At 43.2% G+C, this 17,769-nt stretch overlaps 1 protein-coding gene across 7 annotated transcripts in view; it reads right to left on the bottom strand.

Annotated features, from left to right (window-relative positions):
- Positions 1-206: 206 nt before the first annotated feature.
- Positions 207-17,769, bottom strand: part of LOC126382678 (cyclic AMP-responsive element-binding protein 3-like protein 3-B) — a 27,472-nt gene continuing 9,909 nt past the window's right edge. For 5 of the 7 annotated variants that reach the window (XM_050032690.1, XM_050032692.1, XM_050032691.1 and 2 more), the window contains 9 exons: positions 15,104-15,202; positions 13,220-13,493; positions 12,427-12,557; positions 9,447-9,557; positions 9,083-9,189; positions 5,350-5,418; positions 1,433-1,517; positions 1,014-1,107; positions 207-924 (listed from right to left, as the gene is read on the bottom strand). In XM_050032690.1, coding sequence (XP_049888647.1) covers positions 812-924; positions 1,014-1,107; positions 1,433-1,517; positions 5,350-5,418; positions 9,083-9,189; positions 9,447-9,557; positions 12,427-12,557; positions 13,220-13,493; positions 15,104-15,190 — 1,071 coding nt within the window. In that variant the 5' untranslated portion in view covers positions 15,191-15,202 and the 3' untranslated portion in view covers positions 207-811. Of the gene's footprint in view, positions 925-1,013; positions 1,108-1,432; positions 1,518-5,349; positions 5,419-9,082; positions 9,190-9,446; positions 9,558-12,426; positions 12,558-13,219; positions 13,494-15,103; positions 15,203-15,465; positions 15,600-16,839; positions 16,925-17,769 lie in introns of those variants that run through there. The other 2 variants (XM_050032694.1, XM_050032688.1) reach the window with 2 other exon arrangements.

Here is a 17,769-nt window from a genome sequence, read left to right as displayed (position 1 = left end):
AGAGACATGACCCTCCAAAAATTATATTTCCACAAATATAATAACCACAAAAACTTTTGCTCTAAAACTGAGATATACCTACTAGTTTAAAAACTAAAGCCCACTTTCCCACATTGACAGCTGGCATGAAAGTGAAGCTTATTATGATATTTTTTAATGAAATGATAAGTCATCCAGCCTCTTTTGCTGATAATTATTTTTGGGGACCAAATTTATTTTCTCACATGTTGCCTTATTACTTTCTGTTCCAGACTGGACACATGGCGCTACTGAAAGAAACAAATCCCTTCAGGCGCTTCCAAAATTCACTGGAGTAAACACTTTAATTCACTTGTGCTTTGTCAGCGTTGCACTGAACTGTTACAAAATGTAAATCATTCTGGAAAAAGGTTTTCAACATATACATCAAAAGTAAATAAAATACAGCAGTGAATGTACATTTGTAGTGTTTTGTAGATCATGCATCTTGCAGTAGTGCATACGGTATATAATACATGCTCCACCAGGTCCCTGGGGCTCTGTTTTCCAAAGCAAAATGAAAAATTACATCTGTTTTGACGACCTCCTCACAGACCTTAAATCTTTGAAATACTATACTATACTATAACGCCTCACTCAGTCTCTGCGGTGAGAAAACAGATGCTGAAAAGCAATCAAACTGCTCATTGCCATGCTGCAGTTGCAAGCAAGCCCGCTGTCCTTTGCTACATCTTTCCTCCTGGGGGTCCCAAGGAGATCAGTGATGGTCCCGGTGCCTGTGATCCTGGTGCTGAGAGGATGGGAAATCAACCATGGGGAAATCTGTCCAGGGTCAGAGCTTCTCCATCAGCCTGTACAGTGCTTCAAAGCCCCTGGAGACGGAGAAGAGAGGGGGAGGAGGGACGTCTCGCACTTCATCTATCGTCTGCAGGGAGCGGGAAGGCACTGAAGGGCAGAGACGTGGTGGAGGAGAAGTGTGAGTGTGTGCTTGTGTCTGTGTTACAGAGAGAGAAAGGGTGAGTGTGAGTACACACCTTTGCTCTGTGTGTAGTCTCCCTGGCTGGGCTGGCTGTAGGGGTCTGGCTGAAGATTTGAGGAAATGAGCAGAGAGAAGGAGAGGAGCAAAACCTGGACACGAACAAAGACAGTGGGAGCGAAACAGGCCAGGCACAGACGACAGAGGCCAGAGGGAAATTACAGAGAGCACAGGGGAAAGAAGAAATTGAGTTACATTCATACAATTCGCACAAAAGATGAGCGCAACATTCTTGATTATAATCTTGAAGGAAATCACAGCGTTAGTAAACAGTGGAGCACAGGCAGTGGTTTAATGATGTGCTCAGGCGCTGTGGTGTGTATATACTGTTATGCTATGTATATATTATTTAGCTGTTGCAGATTATGCTGTCTGAGTTCAGTGGTATGAATCAATGTAATGTGTTATACATCTCACCAAGATGCAGGTCCCTCTGTGTGTTGTTTTACTGGGGCTGTTTGGAAGGAGGGCCTGTAGCCGGCTTAGCTGCTCCAGCAAATCTCTGCAACACAAATACAGACATGAAATATAGGCACCATTGTTTCAGCGTCTGTGATCAGTGGCAACTAAAGCAACAAAAAGAGGTGTAGACACGTGGCAGGGAGGTGCAGGCACACAGCCTCCTCCCACGTTCTGTTTCAATTCATCGCTCTGCCAGCATCAGGAAAAAAGGCAGAATAATGAGATGGAAGAGGAAGCAAAGTCTGAGAACACTGTGTGAAGTGGATGGGCTTTGTGTCCTGGTGATTTAACACTGAGCTTCCTCAGTCCTGATTTTAAACTTACTGGAAAGTAACAAGGTCAGGACAAAATCAATGAGGATCAATGGGACACAGACAGATGTACTCCAACACACAGCTAAGGCAGAAAATACAAACTCATACCAACAATTTAGCCACATGAAAACCAAATATAGAGTGAGATGAAATGGAAAATTAAAAGAGAAACTGAGATATTAAAATATTCAAGGCTCCACTTAATTATTGTGTTTGAGATTAGGCCCAAAATTGAGTTCATGACACTGTGAGGATTGATGGAGGATTGCTTGTGGAATTGTTTTTGTTTTCTGCAGCAGCTGGCTCTAGAGCTTAAAGGGACAGTTCACCCTCAAATCAAAATACACATTTTTCCTCTAGGACTCATTCCTGCTCAATGTTAGATATGTATACAGACAGAGATAGAGCCCTCTGTCTGCACTCTGCATTCATTTCGGCTGTATTTGTGCATGTTATCTGAAAGCTCATGGATACAGATGAAATGGAGTGGGACCACCAGAGATCATGTGGGCAGTGGAGCCTAGTTTAAGCAAGATAAGACCGTGGGACACGACGAAGACATTTAAAAAGTGGTACAAGGGAACAAATCAGTAATATAGTGAAAACAATTATCCACCCACATGTCGCAATGTATTTATTGGCCACACAGAATACTTCCGTCTTCAATGCTGCCTCTGTTAAAGGGGAAAATATAGCCTCCGCCACTGTGACCTCGTTTTGACCTCTATTGGCTGTATCTATGCCAACATGAAGGGCACGTGGAAGGTGTGAGTTCCAGAGTGTTGGAGATATCAGCTGTAGAGATGTCGGCCCTTCTCTCGAATATAATGGAGCTAGATGGCACTTGATTTGTGGTGCTTAGAGCCCCAAAAATAAATTTGAAAAACTCAAAAGCATTGTCTCTTTCCAGAAATCATGACCCAGTTACTCAAGATAATCCACAGACCTTGTTGTGAGCAGTTTCATGTAGGAACTATTTTCTTTCTACTGAACTTCACCCACCAACCGTATCACTGCACAGAAGGAAGCATGCATCTACTCATGACAGCATGAGATGTAAACATTAATGGTGTCTTCCTCAGTTGAGCTGCAGTCTTAACTAGCTCCACAGTGCTAGGTGAGCTAGCAGTAAATGTAAACACGTCCTTCTGAGCAGTGATTTGGTTGGTGGGTGTAGTTTTAAAGAGAAAGAAAATAGTTCCTACATGAAACTGCTCACAACTAGGTCGGTAGATTATCTTGAGTAACTGGGTCATGATGCCTTGCTCAAGGGCATCTCTGCAACGCCCAGGAGGTGAACTGGCACCTCTCCAGCTACCACTTCACACTCCATATTTGGTCCAGACAGGGACTTGAGCCGGCAACCCTCTGGTTCCCAACTCACGTCCCTATGGACTGAGCTACTGCGGCCCAAGAGACATTGCTGTTGAATTTTTCATGTGTATTTCAATGTAGAGAAATGTCAAGTCAATGTGGATGTTTTGCCTTCACTTTAACCTTCAGTCTTTTAGCTCCATATTATGCATGTAACCATCAAGAGCACGTGTTTGACCCCTTTTACAGGGTCTTTAATTAATTGATAAGCTACAGCTGACACAATCTGACAGTGGTAGTTTATCATTTTTAGATGGCAAAATATTTGTTTAAGTCACTAAAGAATAATGACAACAGTAAATAGTTTCAGCCTCTCAAATTCAGCCCGTTCTCTTTCGTAGAGCATCAAATACTGTCGCTCTGTAACAGCCTTCAGTGGGTGATATCGATGTCAAAGGCATGGCGGGAGGTTGGAGGGGCGAATGGGTCACACAAACCGGACTTTCACCCAGGAGACCACAGTTTGTGTCCCGTGTTAGACCAAAAGTCAGTGTTGTTTAAACGTCACATTACGCAATTTACATACGCTCATCATGATCTGACATCACTCATATGATGTATTTATGTCACATTACGTTACATTATCCTTTTTCTAAACCTTACCGAGTAGTTTTGTTGCCTACGCCTAACCGTGACCGTTTCACAACATTAACCACGAGTCACAATGTGTTTTAGCTGTGTGTCACATGATACTTTGTTTGGTATGCATTTTTAATTTTAATTTCTCCTAGGTATTTGAGATCAGTGGGACCCAATACGTATAAAAAATGAAACACTGTCAGTGATAAAAAAGTTCCAATGTCCTCAAAAGAGACAATAATAAAGTCTTAATGTCTTCAAACGAGTACCTCCTTACTAGCAGCGTCTTAAGCCTAGTTCGCATTACACGATTTTTACCACGATTTTGATGTCGCAGAGGATCTTGAGAGCCACCTTGGGTCGGAGGTGAGTCGGCAGATAGTCTGCCACGACGAGTCCTCATGTGTGAACAAGCCTACGAGCAAGTCGCCCCCTCGTCTGAGACTGGGACTGGACATCTGGCATGCTAGAAAACTGGAGAAGTTTGACACGTCTGACAGAGAGCATCAGCCAATGAGAGGCGGGATACGTCCCACGTCAGCACGCAGGAGGACGGAAGAAATGTGAGGAGGACAAGCCGCAGGGTTGCCACTTGCCTGGTCCGCTTATTAGCCGCGACTTTGGAGTTGCTTATTTGGGCTTGCTCTCTAAACGTCACCTTTCTCCATATATATCCATCTAATAAGTTATTTAAATGCATGATAGTCACTTCTTTTGGGCTTGTTTCCACAGCCCTGGTTGCTTGTTTCTCTCCCAAGATCTGGCAACACTGACAAGCCGGCAAGCAACAACATTGGCGGCATCCACAGGATCACGGGGAGCGCGTTGTGTTTGGACCCAGGCCCTGGAGGCAGATCTGATTCAACACTGGGAGGAATATCCATGCCTTTACGATGTGTCGTTTCCAAGTTTGGTGACGTCACCGCGTTATCTGGGGCTCTGTCGGCGAGGGCTCGGTGGAGAAATCTTGTGGTGTGCACACACCACAGGTCGTAACGCAGTTGGCAAGACTCTCTATGGCAGAAACACGTCGCCAGGTATGAACGCTCAAAAGATTACGATAGTCTCCGCGATGCAAAATCAGGGTGAAAATTGTGTAATGTGAACTAGGCTTTAGCTTGTTACTGTTGCTAAAATTGGTCAAATTTGTTGCCATATCAAACTACCAACATTATTAATTATACATAAACAAGTTTCAACCATTACATGTCATCAGGTTTTGGACCTTGTCCACTTTTGTGTCGGGATCGGCTGCAGACTGACTTGGCAGAGATGGCTGCCATCTTGTTTTTACATGGATTAGTGTATTGTGCTTCTGCTACCACTAGATGGCACAAAAAGGACAACAGGTCTGAGTTAAGCAGAGTGAAGTATAAGGTCAAATAAATCCAAAATGTGACGTCCTCGTATGAGGGCACAGGGTCACAGGAGGATATTTGGATTTTGGACTGTTGGTCCAACAAAACAAACCCTTTGAAAATGTCATTCTGGGTTTGGGGAAATTGATGGGCATTTTCCATTTTCACCTTCTGGAAACAACAACAATTGAAAGTTGAAAATAGATCTATCAATCAGTTGCTGTCCTTGACTGATTTGGGGACTCACTTGTTGGTCTCCTCCAGCTGCTGGATCTTCCTCTGCAGCTTCAGGTTGTGAGCACTAGATGCAGACATCCTGCAGAAAGAGACAGAAGACAAAGAGAGGAGAAACGTTGATAAAGGCTATTGTGTAAAACCGTGTTATGATGTCGTATTGTCTCCCTGCCAATATCCGTCTGCTGAGTGTTATCTCGCACCCCATTCTGTCATCCAGCGAATCCTCCCTCCCTCCCTCCCCACCTCCCCTCTTCTGCTGTCGCTGCTGTCTTTTAGTCACTGTGAGTCACGCTCCATTATGGTCCTCTGACTGGGCTGAACTACAACTGATAATGATACCATGTTGATACGCTCCGCTTGCAGCTGGCTTAATTATCAACAAATGCTGACTCTGCTCACTGGGAGTGACAATCTCATCACGAAACTTTTGTTGTCCAGAGTCAACGGAGCTTGTGTTTAAATGAGATGTTGATAGCAAACTATCAGATCGGGTTTTTTTTTTTAAAAGTCTAGTTGAACGCACAAAAGTTTGTTTGGTGACTCTGAGGCCCGGCACACAATCAATCTTCATTAATATTTGACAGAGGATATAAACATACAAACTGATCCCAGACTACAGATCTAATTAAAATTCATGTTTATTGATTCAGGTGGAAAACACCATGGTTTGTTGGTTTATAGATTACCACACACTGGTCACAGCTTGTCCATCTTTGGACTCTCACTTTATTCTACTCTCTCAGAGTTCAGATCCAACTTTGTGTCCTGGCACCTCCGCACAGTCTCAGATGACTCTGAGATGAATCACTGGTGGCAAGTTTTAGAGTCCAGTGGTGCAATCCTGTGAAGCTCAGCATCAGTAAGATCAAGCAGTCGAACAAATACCCCGGAGAGGCTGATGAATAAACCCAGAGGCGTCTGACACACAGTATCATGTGGGAATATTGCTGCATTGCCCCTTTTCAAGGAGTCTTTCACCATATAAATCCAACTACAAGCTTTTCCACTCTGCATTGTTTGCGGAGGAGTGATGGGGAGGGAGAGCCAACATGGGGGAGGCAGGCAGGATTAACAAATTTGGTGACAAAGGCTGGCTGTGTGATAGGACTCATTCTGCAGACCCTGGAGGTAGAAGAGGAGGAGGAGGAGGAGGACTAAACTGGGCTTCATCTTGGTAAAGCCTCCTGTCCCTCTTTTGTGATATGGTGCATCTACACAGCATCTTCAACTTCTGCTAAATCCCCCCCTCTAGCTACAACACACACAGCAGCTCAGCGGCCCTTTTGTCCTCCTGGCGATCACACTATTCAGGGTTTTCTGTCCAGCTGACCACAGATCAGACAAAGGAAGCTGTCAGCTGTACTGATGTAACATTTTCTGATTGTTCTGGAAAACCATCACATCCTGAGACTGTTCACTGATTATATGTCAGTCCTTAGCTGCCTATTTTTCCACGTGTATCGTAGGATTAGGGCTTCGAATGTCATCCATAACACGGACATTCAAATCCTAAATTATCATTCAAATGCTTTGCAGCTTTTTTTTTCCATGTCCATTTATTCTGTTTAAACGTGGTATTCCTGCACAATTGCAGATAAATATTAAGCTACACTAATATTATTAGTATTAAACTCTTTGTAGAATTAGATTCCAGTGGTGCCTGGGTAGGATTGTGTCTGACTCGTATGATGCAAATGTTTTCAATAAGTGTTGTACAGTCCAAAAGTCAAAATTTATTTTAAAAAATATTTTCTTTATCTAACAAAATAGTCTGCTTCAATCCTTATTTGTTGGTATTTAGCATTTCAAAAACAACATCTTCACTGAGGTCAGAAAACTGTTTGCTTGCTGCAGGATGGATCCATGCTTTCATGTTGTTTACACCAAATTCTGACCCTACCATCTGAATGTGGCAGCAGANCTCTGTAAACCCTAGAGATGGCTGTGTGTGAAAATCCCAGCAGATCAGCAGTTTCTGACAGACCAGCCCGTCTGGCACCAACAACCATGCCACGTTCAAAGTCACTTAAATCACCTTTCTTTCCCATTCTGATGCTCAGTCTGAACTTCAGCACGTCGTTTTGACCATGTCTATACATGATTAGCTTTGTACATTAACTAGCAGTTGTACAGGTGTACCTAATAAAGTGGTCAATGAGTGTATAATGCCTTTGATTTGTAACACCAAACATGACTGAATCACCTTCTTCTATTAGTTCTAACTGATCATAGTCCACAATATGTTGTCGTTACAATCAGGATAATAACAATTAGGGAACATTAGCATGCTAAGGTGTGTAGCAATGTGCCTGAGGACATATGTTACCAAGCATGTATACATGTCTGGACAAGTATTGAGCACATCATACTCCCAGAGCACTTTCATGTACCATCTTAATAACCCGATATGATGCTTGTGTGAGTGTTAGTAGTAGTAATTGACATTTTTCATCTGTCGAACATGTCAGTTTTTAGAAATATCAGTGGAAAGTTAAAGTAAAACTCTACAGGGTCCTTGTGGTTTGCTTTGGGGAGCATCGGTGATAACTCCTTGTTATTTCTGTGATGTTTTGGTGCTGAATTCTCCAGATATCAATTAACTTTGTGTACAGCTCTGTGAAGCCTTTTTCTGTTGAAAAAGTTTGAGTTTCTGTTAGTATCTGATCTCTCTTCGTTTGCTCAACCATGACAGCTGCACCGTTCTCTGTTTTTTTCATTACCAAACAAACCACTTCTGTTGCTGTGAGCCTGAGGGAAGACTTTATAAACACCGGATATCAGTGAAAAAAGTTTTCATAAACTCCGCTTCATCAAAAATGATATGAAATAGTAAAAACTGATATTTTTAAAAATGTAACCACACAATCCATGCAAAAGTTTGTTAAAGTAAATTAAGTGTATCATTATGGAGAGCTTCAGATCACAATGAATGCAGATAAAAGTTTGGTAACACTTTATTTGAAGGTATCTACATAAGAGTGACATGACATTGCCATAACTATGACATGACCTGGTCATGAACTTTTCATAAATGTTATGTACATGTTATAAACGTTCATGACTGCTGTCATTAAGTGTCATTCGGTTTTTGTAATGACAAGTTGACATTGTTTGGGTTGTCTTGATTACGGCAACTTGACATTAATTAAAGTGACATTACCAGAAGTTGTCTTTGTCATGACAACTTGACATTAAAGTTGTTTGGGATGTCCTTATTATGACAACTTGACATTAGCCAGGATGACATTACCAGAAGATGTCTTTGTCATAACAACTTGACATTAACAAGAAATGCACCTCTTTCTGTGTTTATGACAAGTTGACATAATGATTATTATTGTTATGACAAAGACATCTTCTGGTAATGTCATCCTGGTTAATGTCAAGTTGTCATAATAAGGACATCCCAAACAAATTTAATGTCAAGTTGTCATGACAAAGACAACTTCTGGTAATGTCACTTTAATTAATGTCAAGTTAAGTCAACCCAAACAATGTCAACTTGTCATTACAAAAACCGAATGACACTTAATGACAGCAGTCATGAACGTTTATGACATGTACATAATGTTTATGACAAGTTCATGACAGTATCATGTCATAGTTATGACAGTGTCATGTCACCCTTATGTAGATACCTTCAAGTAAAGTGTTACAAGTTTAGTGTTAAAAGTTTAATTTTCTAGGCCAGTGCAGAGATTATGTTTTGTTGTGTGAGGACGCTGAGCGCAGCCGGCTCCTACCTTCCCTCCAGACTATCAACATATTCCCTCTTCTTCTTCCGGCTTTCTTGAGCCGAGTGCTTGTTGCGGATTTTCCGCCGGATCTTCTTCAAAACCCTCTCTTCAAACTTGTCAGGGTGATGAAACACATGGGAGGATAGGGACAAGAGAGAATGAAGAAGAAAAGGGTAAGTGAGGGGAAACTGGGTTGGAGGGGGGGCAACTGGCAGAGGCTGTGAAACTGGGGATACAGATTTAGATTTTGATGCATACATGTGTGTGCCAGAGAGAGAGGAGGCAGTGAATGTTATGGTGGTGAGTGTGTGTGTGTTTGTGTGCAGACATCTGCCCTACATATGTGTAAGCGTGTGTCTTGCTCATGTACCTTGGACAGTGGCAGTTTGCTGGGTAAGTTCACCCCTTCTTTGGCCAGAAGCTTCTTCTCATCCTCATTAAGTACAAGCTCCTGCAGGGAATGCTGGGGGATCCGCTGTGCCTGTGAACCAGATGGACAGAATATTCCAGTTAAACTGACTCTCTGAGCAGGTCATAAAATTCTGATTATTTGGTGCAAAGGGTGCTCTCTTGCTGTCACAGGGGGACAGGCCACCACAAAAATGTCTCTTGTCAAATTAAACAGAGAAGCAGTGGACCGCACAGTTTTTCATATTTTATTTATTCTGAGCGCTGAGACTAAATTGTTTTTCTGTAAAGGAATACTTCACCTCCCAAACAATTACTTGTGTGTCAATAACTCCTCGTGTTGTGTTGAATTTGTGAAGAAAACTCTGAACAAAAAATCCAAAACTGGAGCAAATTCTTGATGAATTGTAGTCATAGTCAACAGCAAGACTGTATCTAAACATCCAATCCAACAAGTAGAATCCGAGTCTCTTTTATCGAGTCTTGTGCTCAGTACTTCCCAAACAGACAGTCCTCTCCAACAGGGAACTAAATGAAAAGTGAAACTTATCAATGCTCTCTTCAAAGCCAGACTCCATTGACAAAAACAGTAATTCCACCTGACTGAACAGCAGCTGCTGGTGTTCTGCTGCCTCGTTTGTTTCTTTTGTTGTGTGTGTGTGTTATTATGTGACTTTGATGTTTTAAAGGTTTAGCTCACATTCACCAAAGTCACACAATAACACAAACAAACAAACTGAGCGAGGCTGTGCTACACCAGCAGCTCCTGTGTTCAACATGGTCAAATTGCTGTTTTTGTCAATGGAGTCTGGCTTTGAAGACAGAATCGATAAGTATGTAGTTCACTGCCTTGTTGGAGAGGCTGTCTGTTTGTTGCAACACATTCTCACTCCAGCTTCGTCACATATGGACGTATGGTCATGGACTTTCCACATCCAGGTACGATGTGAAAAGGTACCCTGGGTGTGTTCGTTGTTGACGTTCTGGGACGCCGTATCAAGTTCTGCCTGTTACATGCATTGTCTTCTTTCAAAATACACTTCGTTTTCACAGGAAATTTACCGTTTACATACAGTCTCTTTCAAAATAAATGCACTACGTCAGTACAAGAAGTTGGCATTTGTTTTTCCCCAACAATTAACACACATGGTTGGCTTTATAATCATATGGCACGTGAACACCACTCTCCCGGGTGAAAGTTGGTGTTTGTTGGACCCATCCACTATCCCTCCTGTCCACCCCGCTTGGACTCTTGCTGCCTTAAAGGCATAGTGCACCCAAAAATGAAAATTCAGCCGTTATCTACTCACCCATATGCCGAGGGAGGCTCTGGTGAAGTTTTAGAGTCCTCACATCTCTTGCGGAGATCCAAGGAGAGAGGGGGTAGCAACACAACTCCACCTAATGGAGGCTGACGGCGCTCCAGATTCAAACGTCCAAAAACACATAACTGAAACCACAGAATATCTCCATACTGCTCGTCCGTAGTGATCCAAGTGTCCTGAAGCCCCGACATAAAAAAAATGTTTGGAAAAACGTCATTTGAGCTCTGTTTTTAGCCTCATTGTAGCCTGTAGCTCTGACTGCCCCTCTGTGCACTGCCCTCACGTCTGTGTGCTTGCGTGCGAGACCAGCGAAATCACGTGAACACACATGAACGTGGTGCCCATGTCTCACTGTCTCTCGCAAGTGCGCATACGTGAGCGTGGTGTACAGAGAAGCAGTCAGAGCTACAGGCTACAATGAGGCTAAAAACGGAGTTCAAATGATGTTTTTCCAAACAATTTTTTATGTCGGGGCTTCAGGACACTTGGATCACTACGGACGAGCAGTATGGAGATATTTTGTGGTTTCAATTATGTGTTTTTGGACGTTTGAATCTGGGGCGCCGTAAGCCTCCATTAGGTGGAGTTGTGTTGCTACCCGCTCTCTCCTTGGATCTCCGCAAGTGTTGTGAGAACTCTTAAACTTCACCTGAGCCTCCCTTGGCATATGGGTGAGTAGATAATGGCTGAATTTTCATTTTTGGGTGCACTATCCCTTTAACTTTCATTCATGTCCCACCGCGTCCCTCCCTCACACCACCGACCGGCTGTGTATCATGTTCACGTTAAAGGATGGCTTTTTTTGTCAGTGTTTGATGCCCTGGGTACGTTGGCTGTTGACGCTCTGGGACGCCGTGTCAAGTTCTGCCTGTTACATGCATTGTCTTCTTTCAAGATACACTTCTGTTTTCACAGGAAATGTACAGTTTACATACAGTCTCTTTCAAAATAAATGCACTACGTCACTTTAAACAACCCAAATTGACGTTTTTTCCTCCAACAACAAAAGCATGTGGTTAGGTTTAGGAAAGATGAACAGGGTTTGGCTTTAGAATCTCCTGGGACGCGAACACCGCTCTTCTGGGTGAAAGTCGGTGTTTGTTGGACTTTAATTCTTGTCCCGTCGTGTTTCCCCCTGATGCCACCAAGCACCATTAAAATATAATGGCGACAGGCCGCGTATCATGTCGATTTTAAAGGACGGCTTTTTTGTCAGTGTCTGATGCTGCAAGCACTGGATTTTGATGACTTCGGAGTGAAATCAGGTTGGTTTTGGAGGTACTGAGCTGAACGACTGGATAAATGAGTCTTGGATGATACTGTACAAGTTGTTTGAGAGCTTGAAAACAGATGTTTTGATTTAGTTTTACTGTTGTTAATCGTGGACCCCTATGACTTCAATTCATCAACAATTTTCTCCAGTTTTGGATTCTTCGTTCACTGCGGAGGCATGTGAGAAAAACTAAATTTTCTTCTTGAATTCAACATAACATGGGGTAAGTGATTGATATACAAATTGTCATTTGAAGGGTGAAGTGCTCCTTTAACGCCCCCTTATGTTGAAAGTTTGTCAAAATTCTAATCTTTAATAGAAGTATTCAGTTCTTCTCCACTTACACTCTGCCCGGGGCTGGAAAGCAGCAGGTCCTTCACTGTGAGAGTCTGACTGGAGGACAGAGGGGAGGTTTGGCTCGTAGTGAGGTAGTGTGCAATGCCAAATTGCTCTTGGAGGTCATCCGACTCCCAGCCTGTAGAATCAACCGGTGAAACAGCAGGCGATGATTCTCAAAATTGCCCACATATGCCATTCAAGCAAAACACAAAATATTTAGGTTGTTGCCTTTGTCTTGGAGTGGACCTCTGTGACTGCTGCGCCCCGCTGTTCTTTACAAGACACGACAAAATACATGTCACATTTTTCTCTGTTTGATATCTTTGTGTGGTTGCAAATTTGGTTTGCTCATTCAATTTCAAAGTATTTTCAACACTGAGGGGGTGAATAATCAGCAGTGTGAAAGGGGACCATTATTCAAAAGCCGCCCTCAAAAGACATTTTTCTCACGTGATTAATTGCACCTTTTATTCTTTGAAAATATTCAGAAATAGGAAAAACAAATTATTTGCTCCCTGAAAGAGCCCTTAATTGTCTAAAGGCTCAGAGTCAGTCAGTCAGTTTGTCTCATTGTGCTGAGACAGGAAGCACAAATGGATAAAACTCACAACAAGGTCTTGGATTTTGACCTGGCTCACAATGTTCTTCTAGTTTTTGCGCATCTTTGTTCTCTCTATTGAAACTATTCACTGTTCACAGCTCACTCTGTAGTTGTGCTTGTCACAGATGTTTTTTACCAATATGAAATGCCAGTATGTCATATCCTAATTTCCCTTTTTACAATAAATCCTGTCTTACCTAGCTCAATGAAAACGTCAGACGTTTTTTCATTTGGTGGTGCCTGGTTCTCTGGAGGTAGAGGCTGAGGGAAAGGCTGTGTGTTGAAGGCTGGAAAAGCTGTGCAGAAGGGTGGGTGAAGACTGTCTCTGTGATCTGACGGGGTGTCCTCGTTGATGCCGCTATCAGTGGTGCAGGGTGACCACAGGGGGGATGCTGGAACGGAGGAAGAGTCGCTCCCACCCAGCAGGGCGTCCAGGAAGTCATCAGCAGAACTTCCCTCAGGGCTCTGAGTCTGAGGAGGAGGAGGAATGTATGTATGCATCATCCCATGACACCACCACTGCTGCTGGATAGATCGGCTTAATGAGTCACATCACCACACACAAACACAGACAAGAACATCAACACACCAGGCTTTCGATTCCTTGAGCCAGCACCGTAACACAACGTACTGCAGTGTCTCCTCATCTGTAATGTCGCCTGTTATTCCTGTCAGTTGCTGTCTTTACATTTAGGAAGGCCTGTTTTACCCTTGTTGATGTCACTGTTGCCTTCTAAATCTGCCTTCTAAATCTGCCATCTAAATCTACAGCAAATGTATCAGGAGCCCTTTTTACACAGAGATCAGGCTATAGGGACACAACAAGAAGTTCCCTCTCTATGCGGCCTTTGCATTTTTACACACAACCAAACAATGGCAGCATCATGCTGCTCCAGTGCATGATTTTAGACAGCATGCCGGAAGCGCAGAAGCAAAGAGGCGTGATTGGTGTGACATGTAACACAACAGCCTCAGCCTCTTGTGTGACTGAAACGTATGCATCAGCAGCGCTTCATAAACAATAACAATGGCATAACATTGCAATAACAATAATGTGCTGTTCCTGTTATATGGTGGCTGATCTTGTTCTCTGCTCTGAGGGTAAGGAGCTACCGGACCTCATTGTTTTCCCAATTTGTGGACATTTTCAGCTGCTGTTATCCGTCTTTGTGTTAGCTTCTAACTGCTGAACAAAGGAATACTTCACACATCTATTTCCAAACAGGTGCATCGAAGAGGTATGAGCAGAACCATTACGCCATGGCATTAAAATCATTATTTTTGCAAGTAAGATAGCGTGCGGGAGTCTTTCTGCAAGCTGTGTGCAGCTGCTAACTGCTATCAGCTACTTTTAAAATGTCCTGCGGTGGGTTGCACACATAACATGTTGTCAAAATATCACACCCGTGCCACCCACGATCCCGTCCTGCTGGCTGTCCTTTTTATACAGACCTCATTTCGGCGCTGTTATTACCTCCAATGCTGGCTTGAAAGCAAGACAACTCTGCCCCAGCTACCCCCCCCGGTTGTAACATTTATACCAGCGGTTCCAACTTCCCTTATTTTGAAGTGCCGTTTCATGCTGTAGACTGAGTGAATAACGGACAGCTATTTAACAGAAACAACAAAATAGCTCGACGACATGATCAAACGCAGGTATGACATTGTTGAACTAATGATTAAGGACAAATCTCAAATCTGGACCCCGTGGTGGGACCAGGTGGGATCCACTGGTTTATATAGAACGGAGAGATGGCATAATGGCGCGAATTCCTGCCTTAAGGAGGCAGTGTAAAAGGGGCTAGAGTGGCCATGGCCCCCCTTGCCCCCCCCCCCCCTTGGGGCCACCAGTGTTTCTCGTGACTCTTTGCCTCATTGCTGTCAGTCACTGTTGCATTCATAAACAATGAAACTGAATGAGCTCCTACATATATGTCAAGATTCAGTCCAGTATCACATCACCCTCGTTGAAAATGCAGCTCGCACTCAGATTTTCATAATGAGATTTGTGGTTGTGATCCCACTGTCCCCTGAGTGACTCTGCTCAGGAGCCAACAGTGCAGAATGACCGCTGTACTCACTTCATGAATTGTTGTGGTCCATGGTTTGTTGCTGTGGCAACCGGTGGTTTCATCTGTGTTCCTGAGCAGGAGGTCGATGAGGTCCATCCCACCATGCACCTGAAATGAAGAACTGTGAGCGATGGGTTTAAAGTGGAGGTGTTCCTCTTATTCTCAGAGGAAAAGCCGTGTTGCCAGCCTGTGTGCCTGCTTTTAATAATATGACTTTGACTTCACCTGAGCAAACTCTGGTTGCTCAATCCCACATTTGCCTTTCACAAAAACTCCTTGAATCAATACACCTTTACCCACTCAGTCTGACTCATTCTCTTACACACAGACCTGTAGCTGCACCCAGTGATCTGACTACAAACGTGTCTTACCGTGTCTGTATTCAGTGTCATAATTCCAACATTAAAGCAGCAGCTGATGAAATTACAGTGAAACTATCCAGCAGAAGTAAAAACAAGCAGGTCAATACGTTCCTCTCTGTGACTCCGACGTCTGGAGAATGTCTGAGTCTGTTGCAAGAGACAAAGTTGAAAGGCCATTTCACACAAGTGTATTCCCCAAACCCAGCTGATCACCGTCCAATCACGTGTTTAGCAGGAAGCTGAGAGAGCCAATCAGCACAAAAGGAAGAAACGCTGACAGGATTGATTCCCTGTGTGGTTTCACATTCATTTTTTTTGTTGGGCAGGGGTGATTTAGAGATATTTTTAAGGCAGAAGGTGGAGGGAGTCACACGTCTAACTTCATCTGTCACTGTCAGTAGACAACTTAAGTTTATTTAAGCAGGTTTTGACTTGATCTGTCACTCAGGGAGAGACAAACACAACTCACTGCTCCTTTCGTCACTCAGTTGCATATATTTCTTGATTATTATAAATATCAATGGATAAACATAATTTTTTAAATATTTTTAATCAGTTCTCTATCACACTGTTTTCCAACCTGAGGATAGGGATTCTTACTATCATGAGATAATTACTCATATTTATTCTACAGATAATTAGTTTGTTTTTAGCAGCATTACCAGCCACTGTGCCAGATGGGATGGACAATGAGACTTTTTGTCCCCCCAATTCCAGGTGGTGTGATAACACAGCCAGCCAGATTGCAGTCAGGTGCGTCCTATCAAGTGTGTTAGAAGTGTGCCAAACACACTTTTGTGTCATATCCAGGCTCCCTCGGTGCACCTGTGGCGTTCTTGGGCACAGATCAGAGAGAACTTGTTATGATAGGTGGGTGCATTAGAGGCTGTGAAAATCATGGCTTATCATATTCATTACTTCTACCACCGTTATTCAGAGTTCTCCTCGTCATGATGCACTGACAGTCTGAGTGCTGTAGAAAGTTTTCCTCAGAGGACACTTGTTGTCTGGGACTTGGAACGGAAATTTTTGAACTTTAGCTTTGCAACCAAACAGTCTCTATCACGTAATGTTACTCATCACAGCCACACATTTCCCTATAGGCTATTATAATTTACATTAAGGGGCTCCAGGAGACATTTTGGCCATTCATCCATTCATCTTCCTTAACCGCTTATCGTGTGAGGAGTCACAGGGGGGGCTGGAGCCTATCCCAGCTGACACTGGGCGAGAGGCAGAGTACACCCTGAACAGGTCACCAGACTATCACAGGGCTGACACATAGAGACAGACAACCATTCACACTCACATTCACACCTATGGACAATTTAGGGTCACCAATTAACCTGCATGTCTTTGGACTGTGGGAGGAAGCTGGAGTACCTGGAGAAAACTCACGCTGACACAAAACTGGTGGGGCTGCGTGTGTCACTGTGTCGCCAACACACTCGTTGGTGTGCAGAAGAAACTGTGTAGAATAATAGAAACAACAGATTTGATAGACACAAAAGCATGTGCTGATCTCTGGTTATTAAACAACAGCCTGATGAGATCTGCCGTACGTCACTGCGGTTTCGACAGTGTGTACCATGACTCCAGTTAGTGACTATAGATGGAACAAATAGCTGTTGACTAAAGATGGCTGTAAAGAGAGTCACCAATATAAAGGCCGTCAGTATAGTACAAAGATGCACCAGAGCACGAGTGTTGGTATTTATATATTGAAAAGACCCCTTCCCAGCACCTGCAAGCTATTGTAGCAAAAACTACCAAAAATAACTCAAACTCGATTAGAGCAAGCAGTCTCCTCTCGACATGATGTCATCCGAGGTTACCTACATTTTTTGGCGTCATAGTACCAGCATAGCATGGCTATACTGAAGGAAGCGTTTGTCCATCAGTGGGTTGTTTGGTCCACCACTTGTATATACACTCACCAGCCACTTTATTAGGTACACCTGTTCAACTGCTTGTTAATGCAAATAGCTAATCAGCCAATCAGGTGGCAGCAACTCAACACATTTAGGCATGTAGACATGGTCAAGATGACCTGCTGTTCAAACTGAGCATCAGAATGGGGAAGAAAGGTGATTTAAGTGACTTTGAACGTGGCATGGTTTTTGGTGCCAGAAACTGCTGATCTACTGGGATTTTCACACACAACCATCTCTAGGGTTTACAGAGGATGGTCCGAAAAAGAGAAAATATCCAGTGAGCTGCAGAAATGTCTCGACTACTATCGGATGGATTGTCAGGGAGTTTGGTTGCAAGTGGACATTGATCTGTTTAGAAGGGACACATGCAACAAAAGTT

Source organism: Epinephelus moara, chromosome 21 (assembly GCF_006386435.1).
Source record: "Epinephelus moara isolate mb chromosome 21, YSFRI_EMoa_1.0, whole genome shotgun sequence".
Lineage (NCBI taxonomy): Eukaryota > Metazoa > Chordata > Actinopteri > Perciformes > Serranidae > Epinephelus > Epinephelus moara.
Note: the sequence above shows the minus strand (reverse complement) of the source record. Positions and strands in the feature narration are given on the sequence as shown.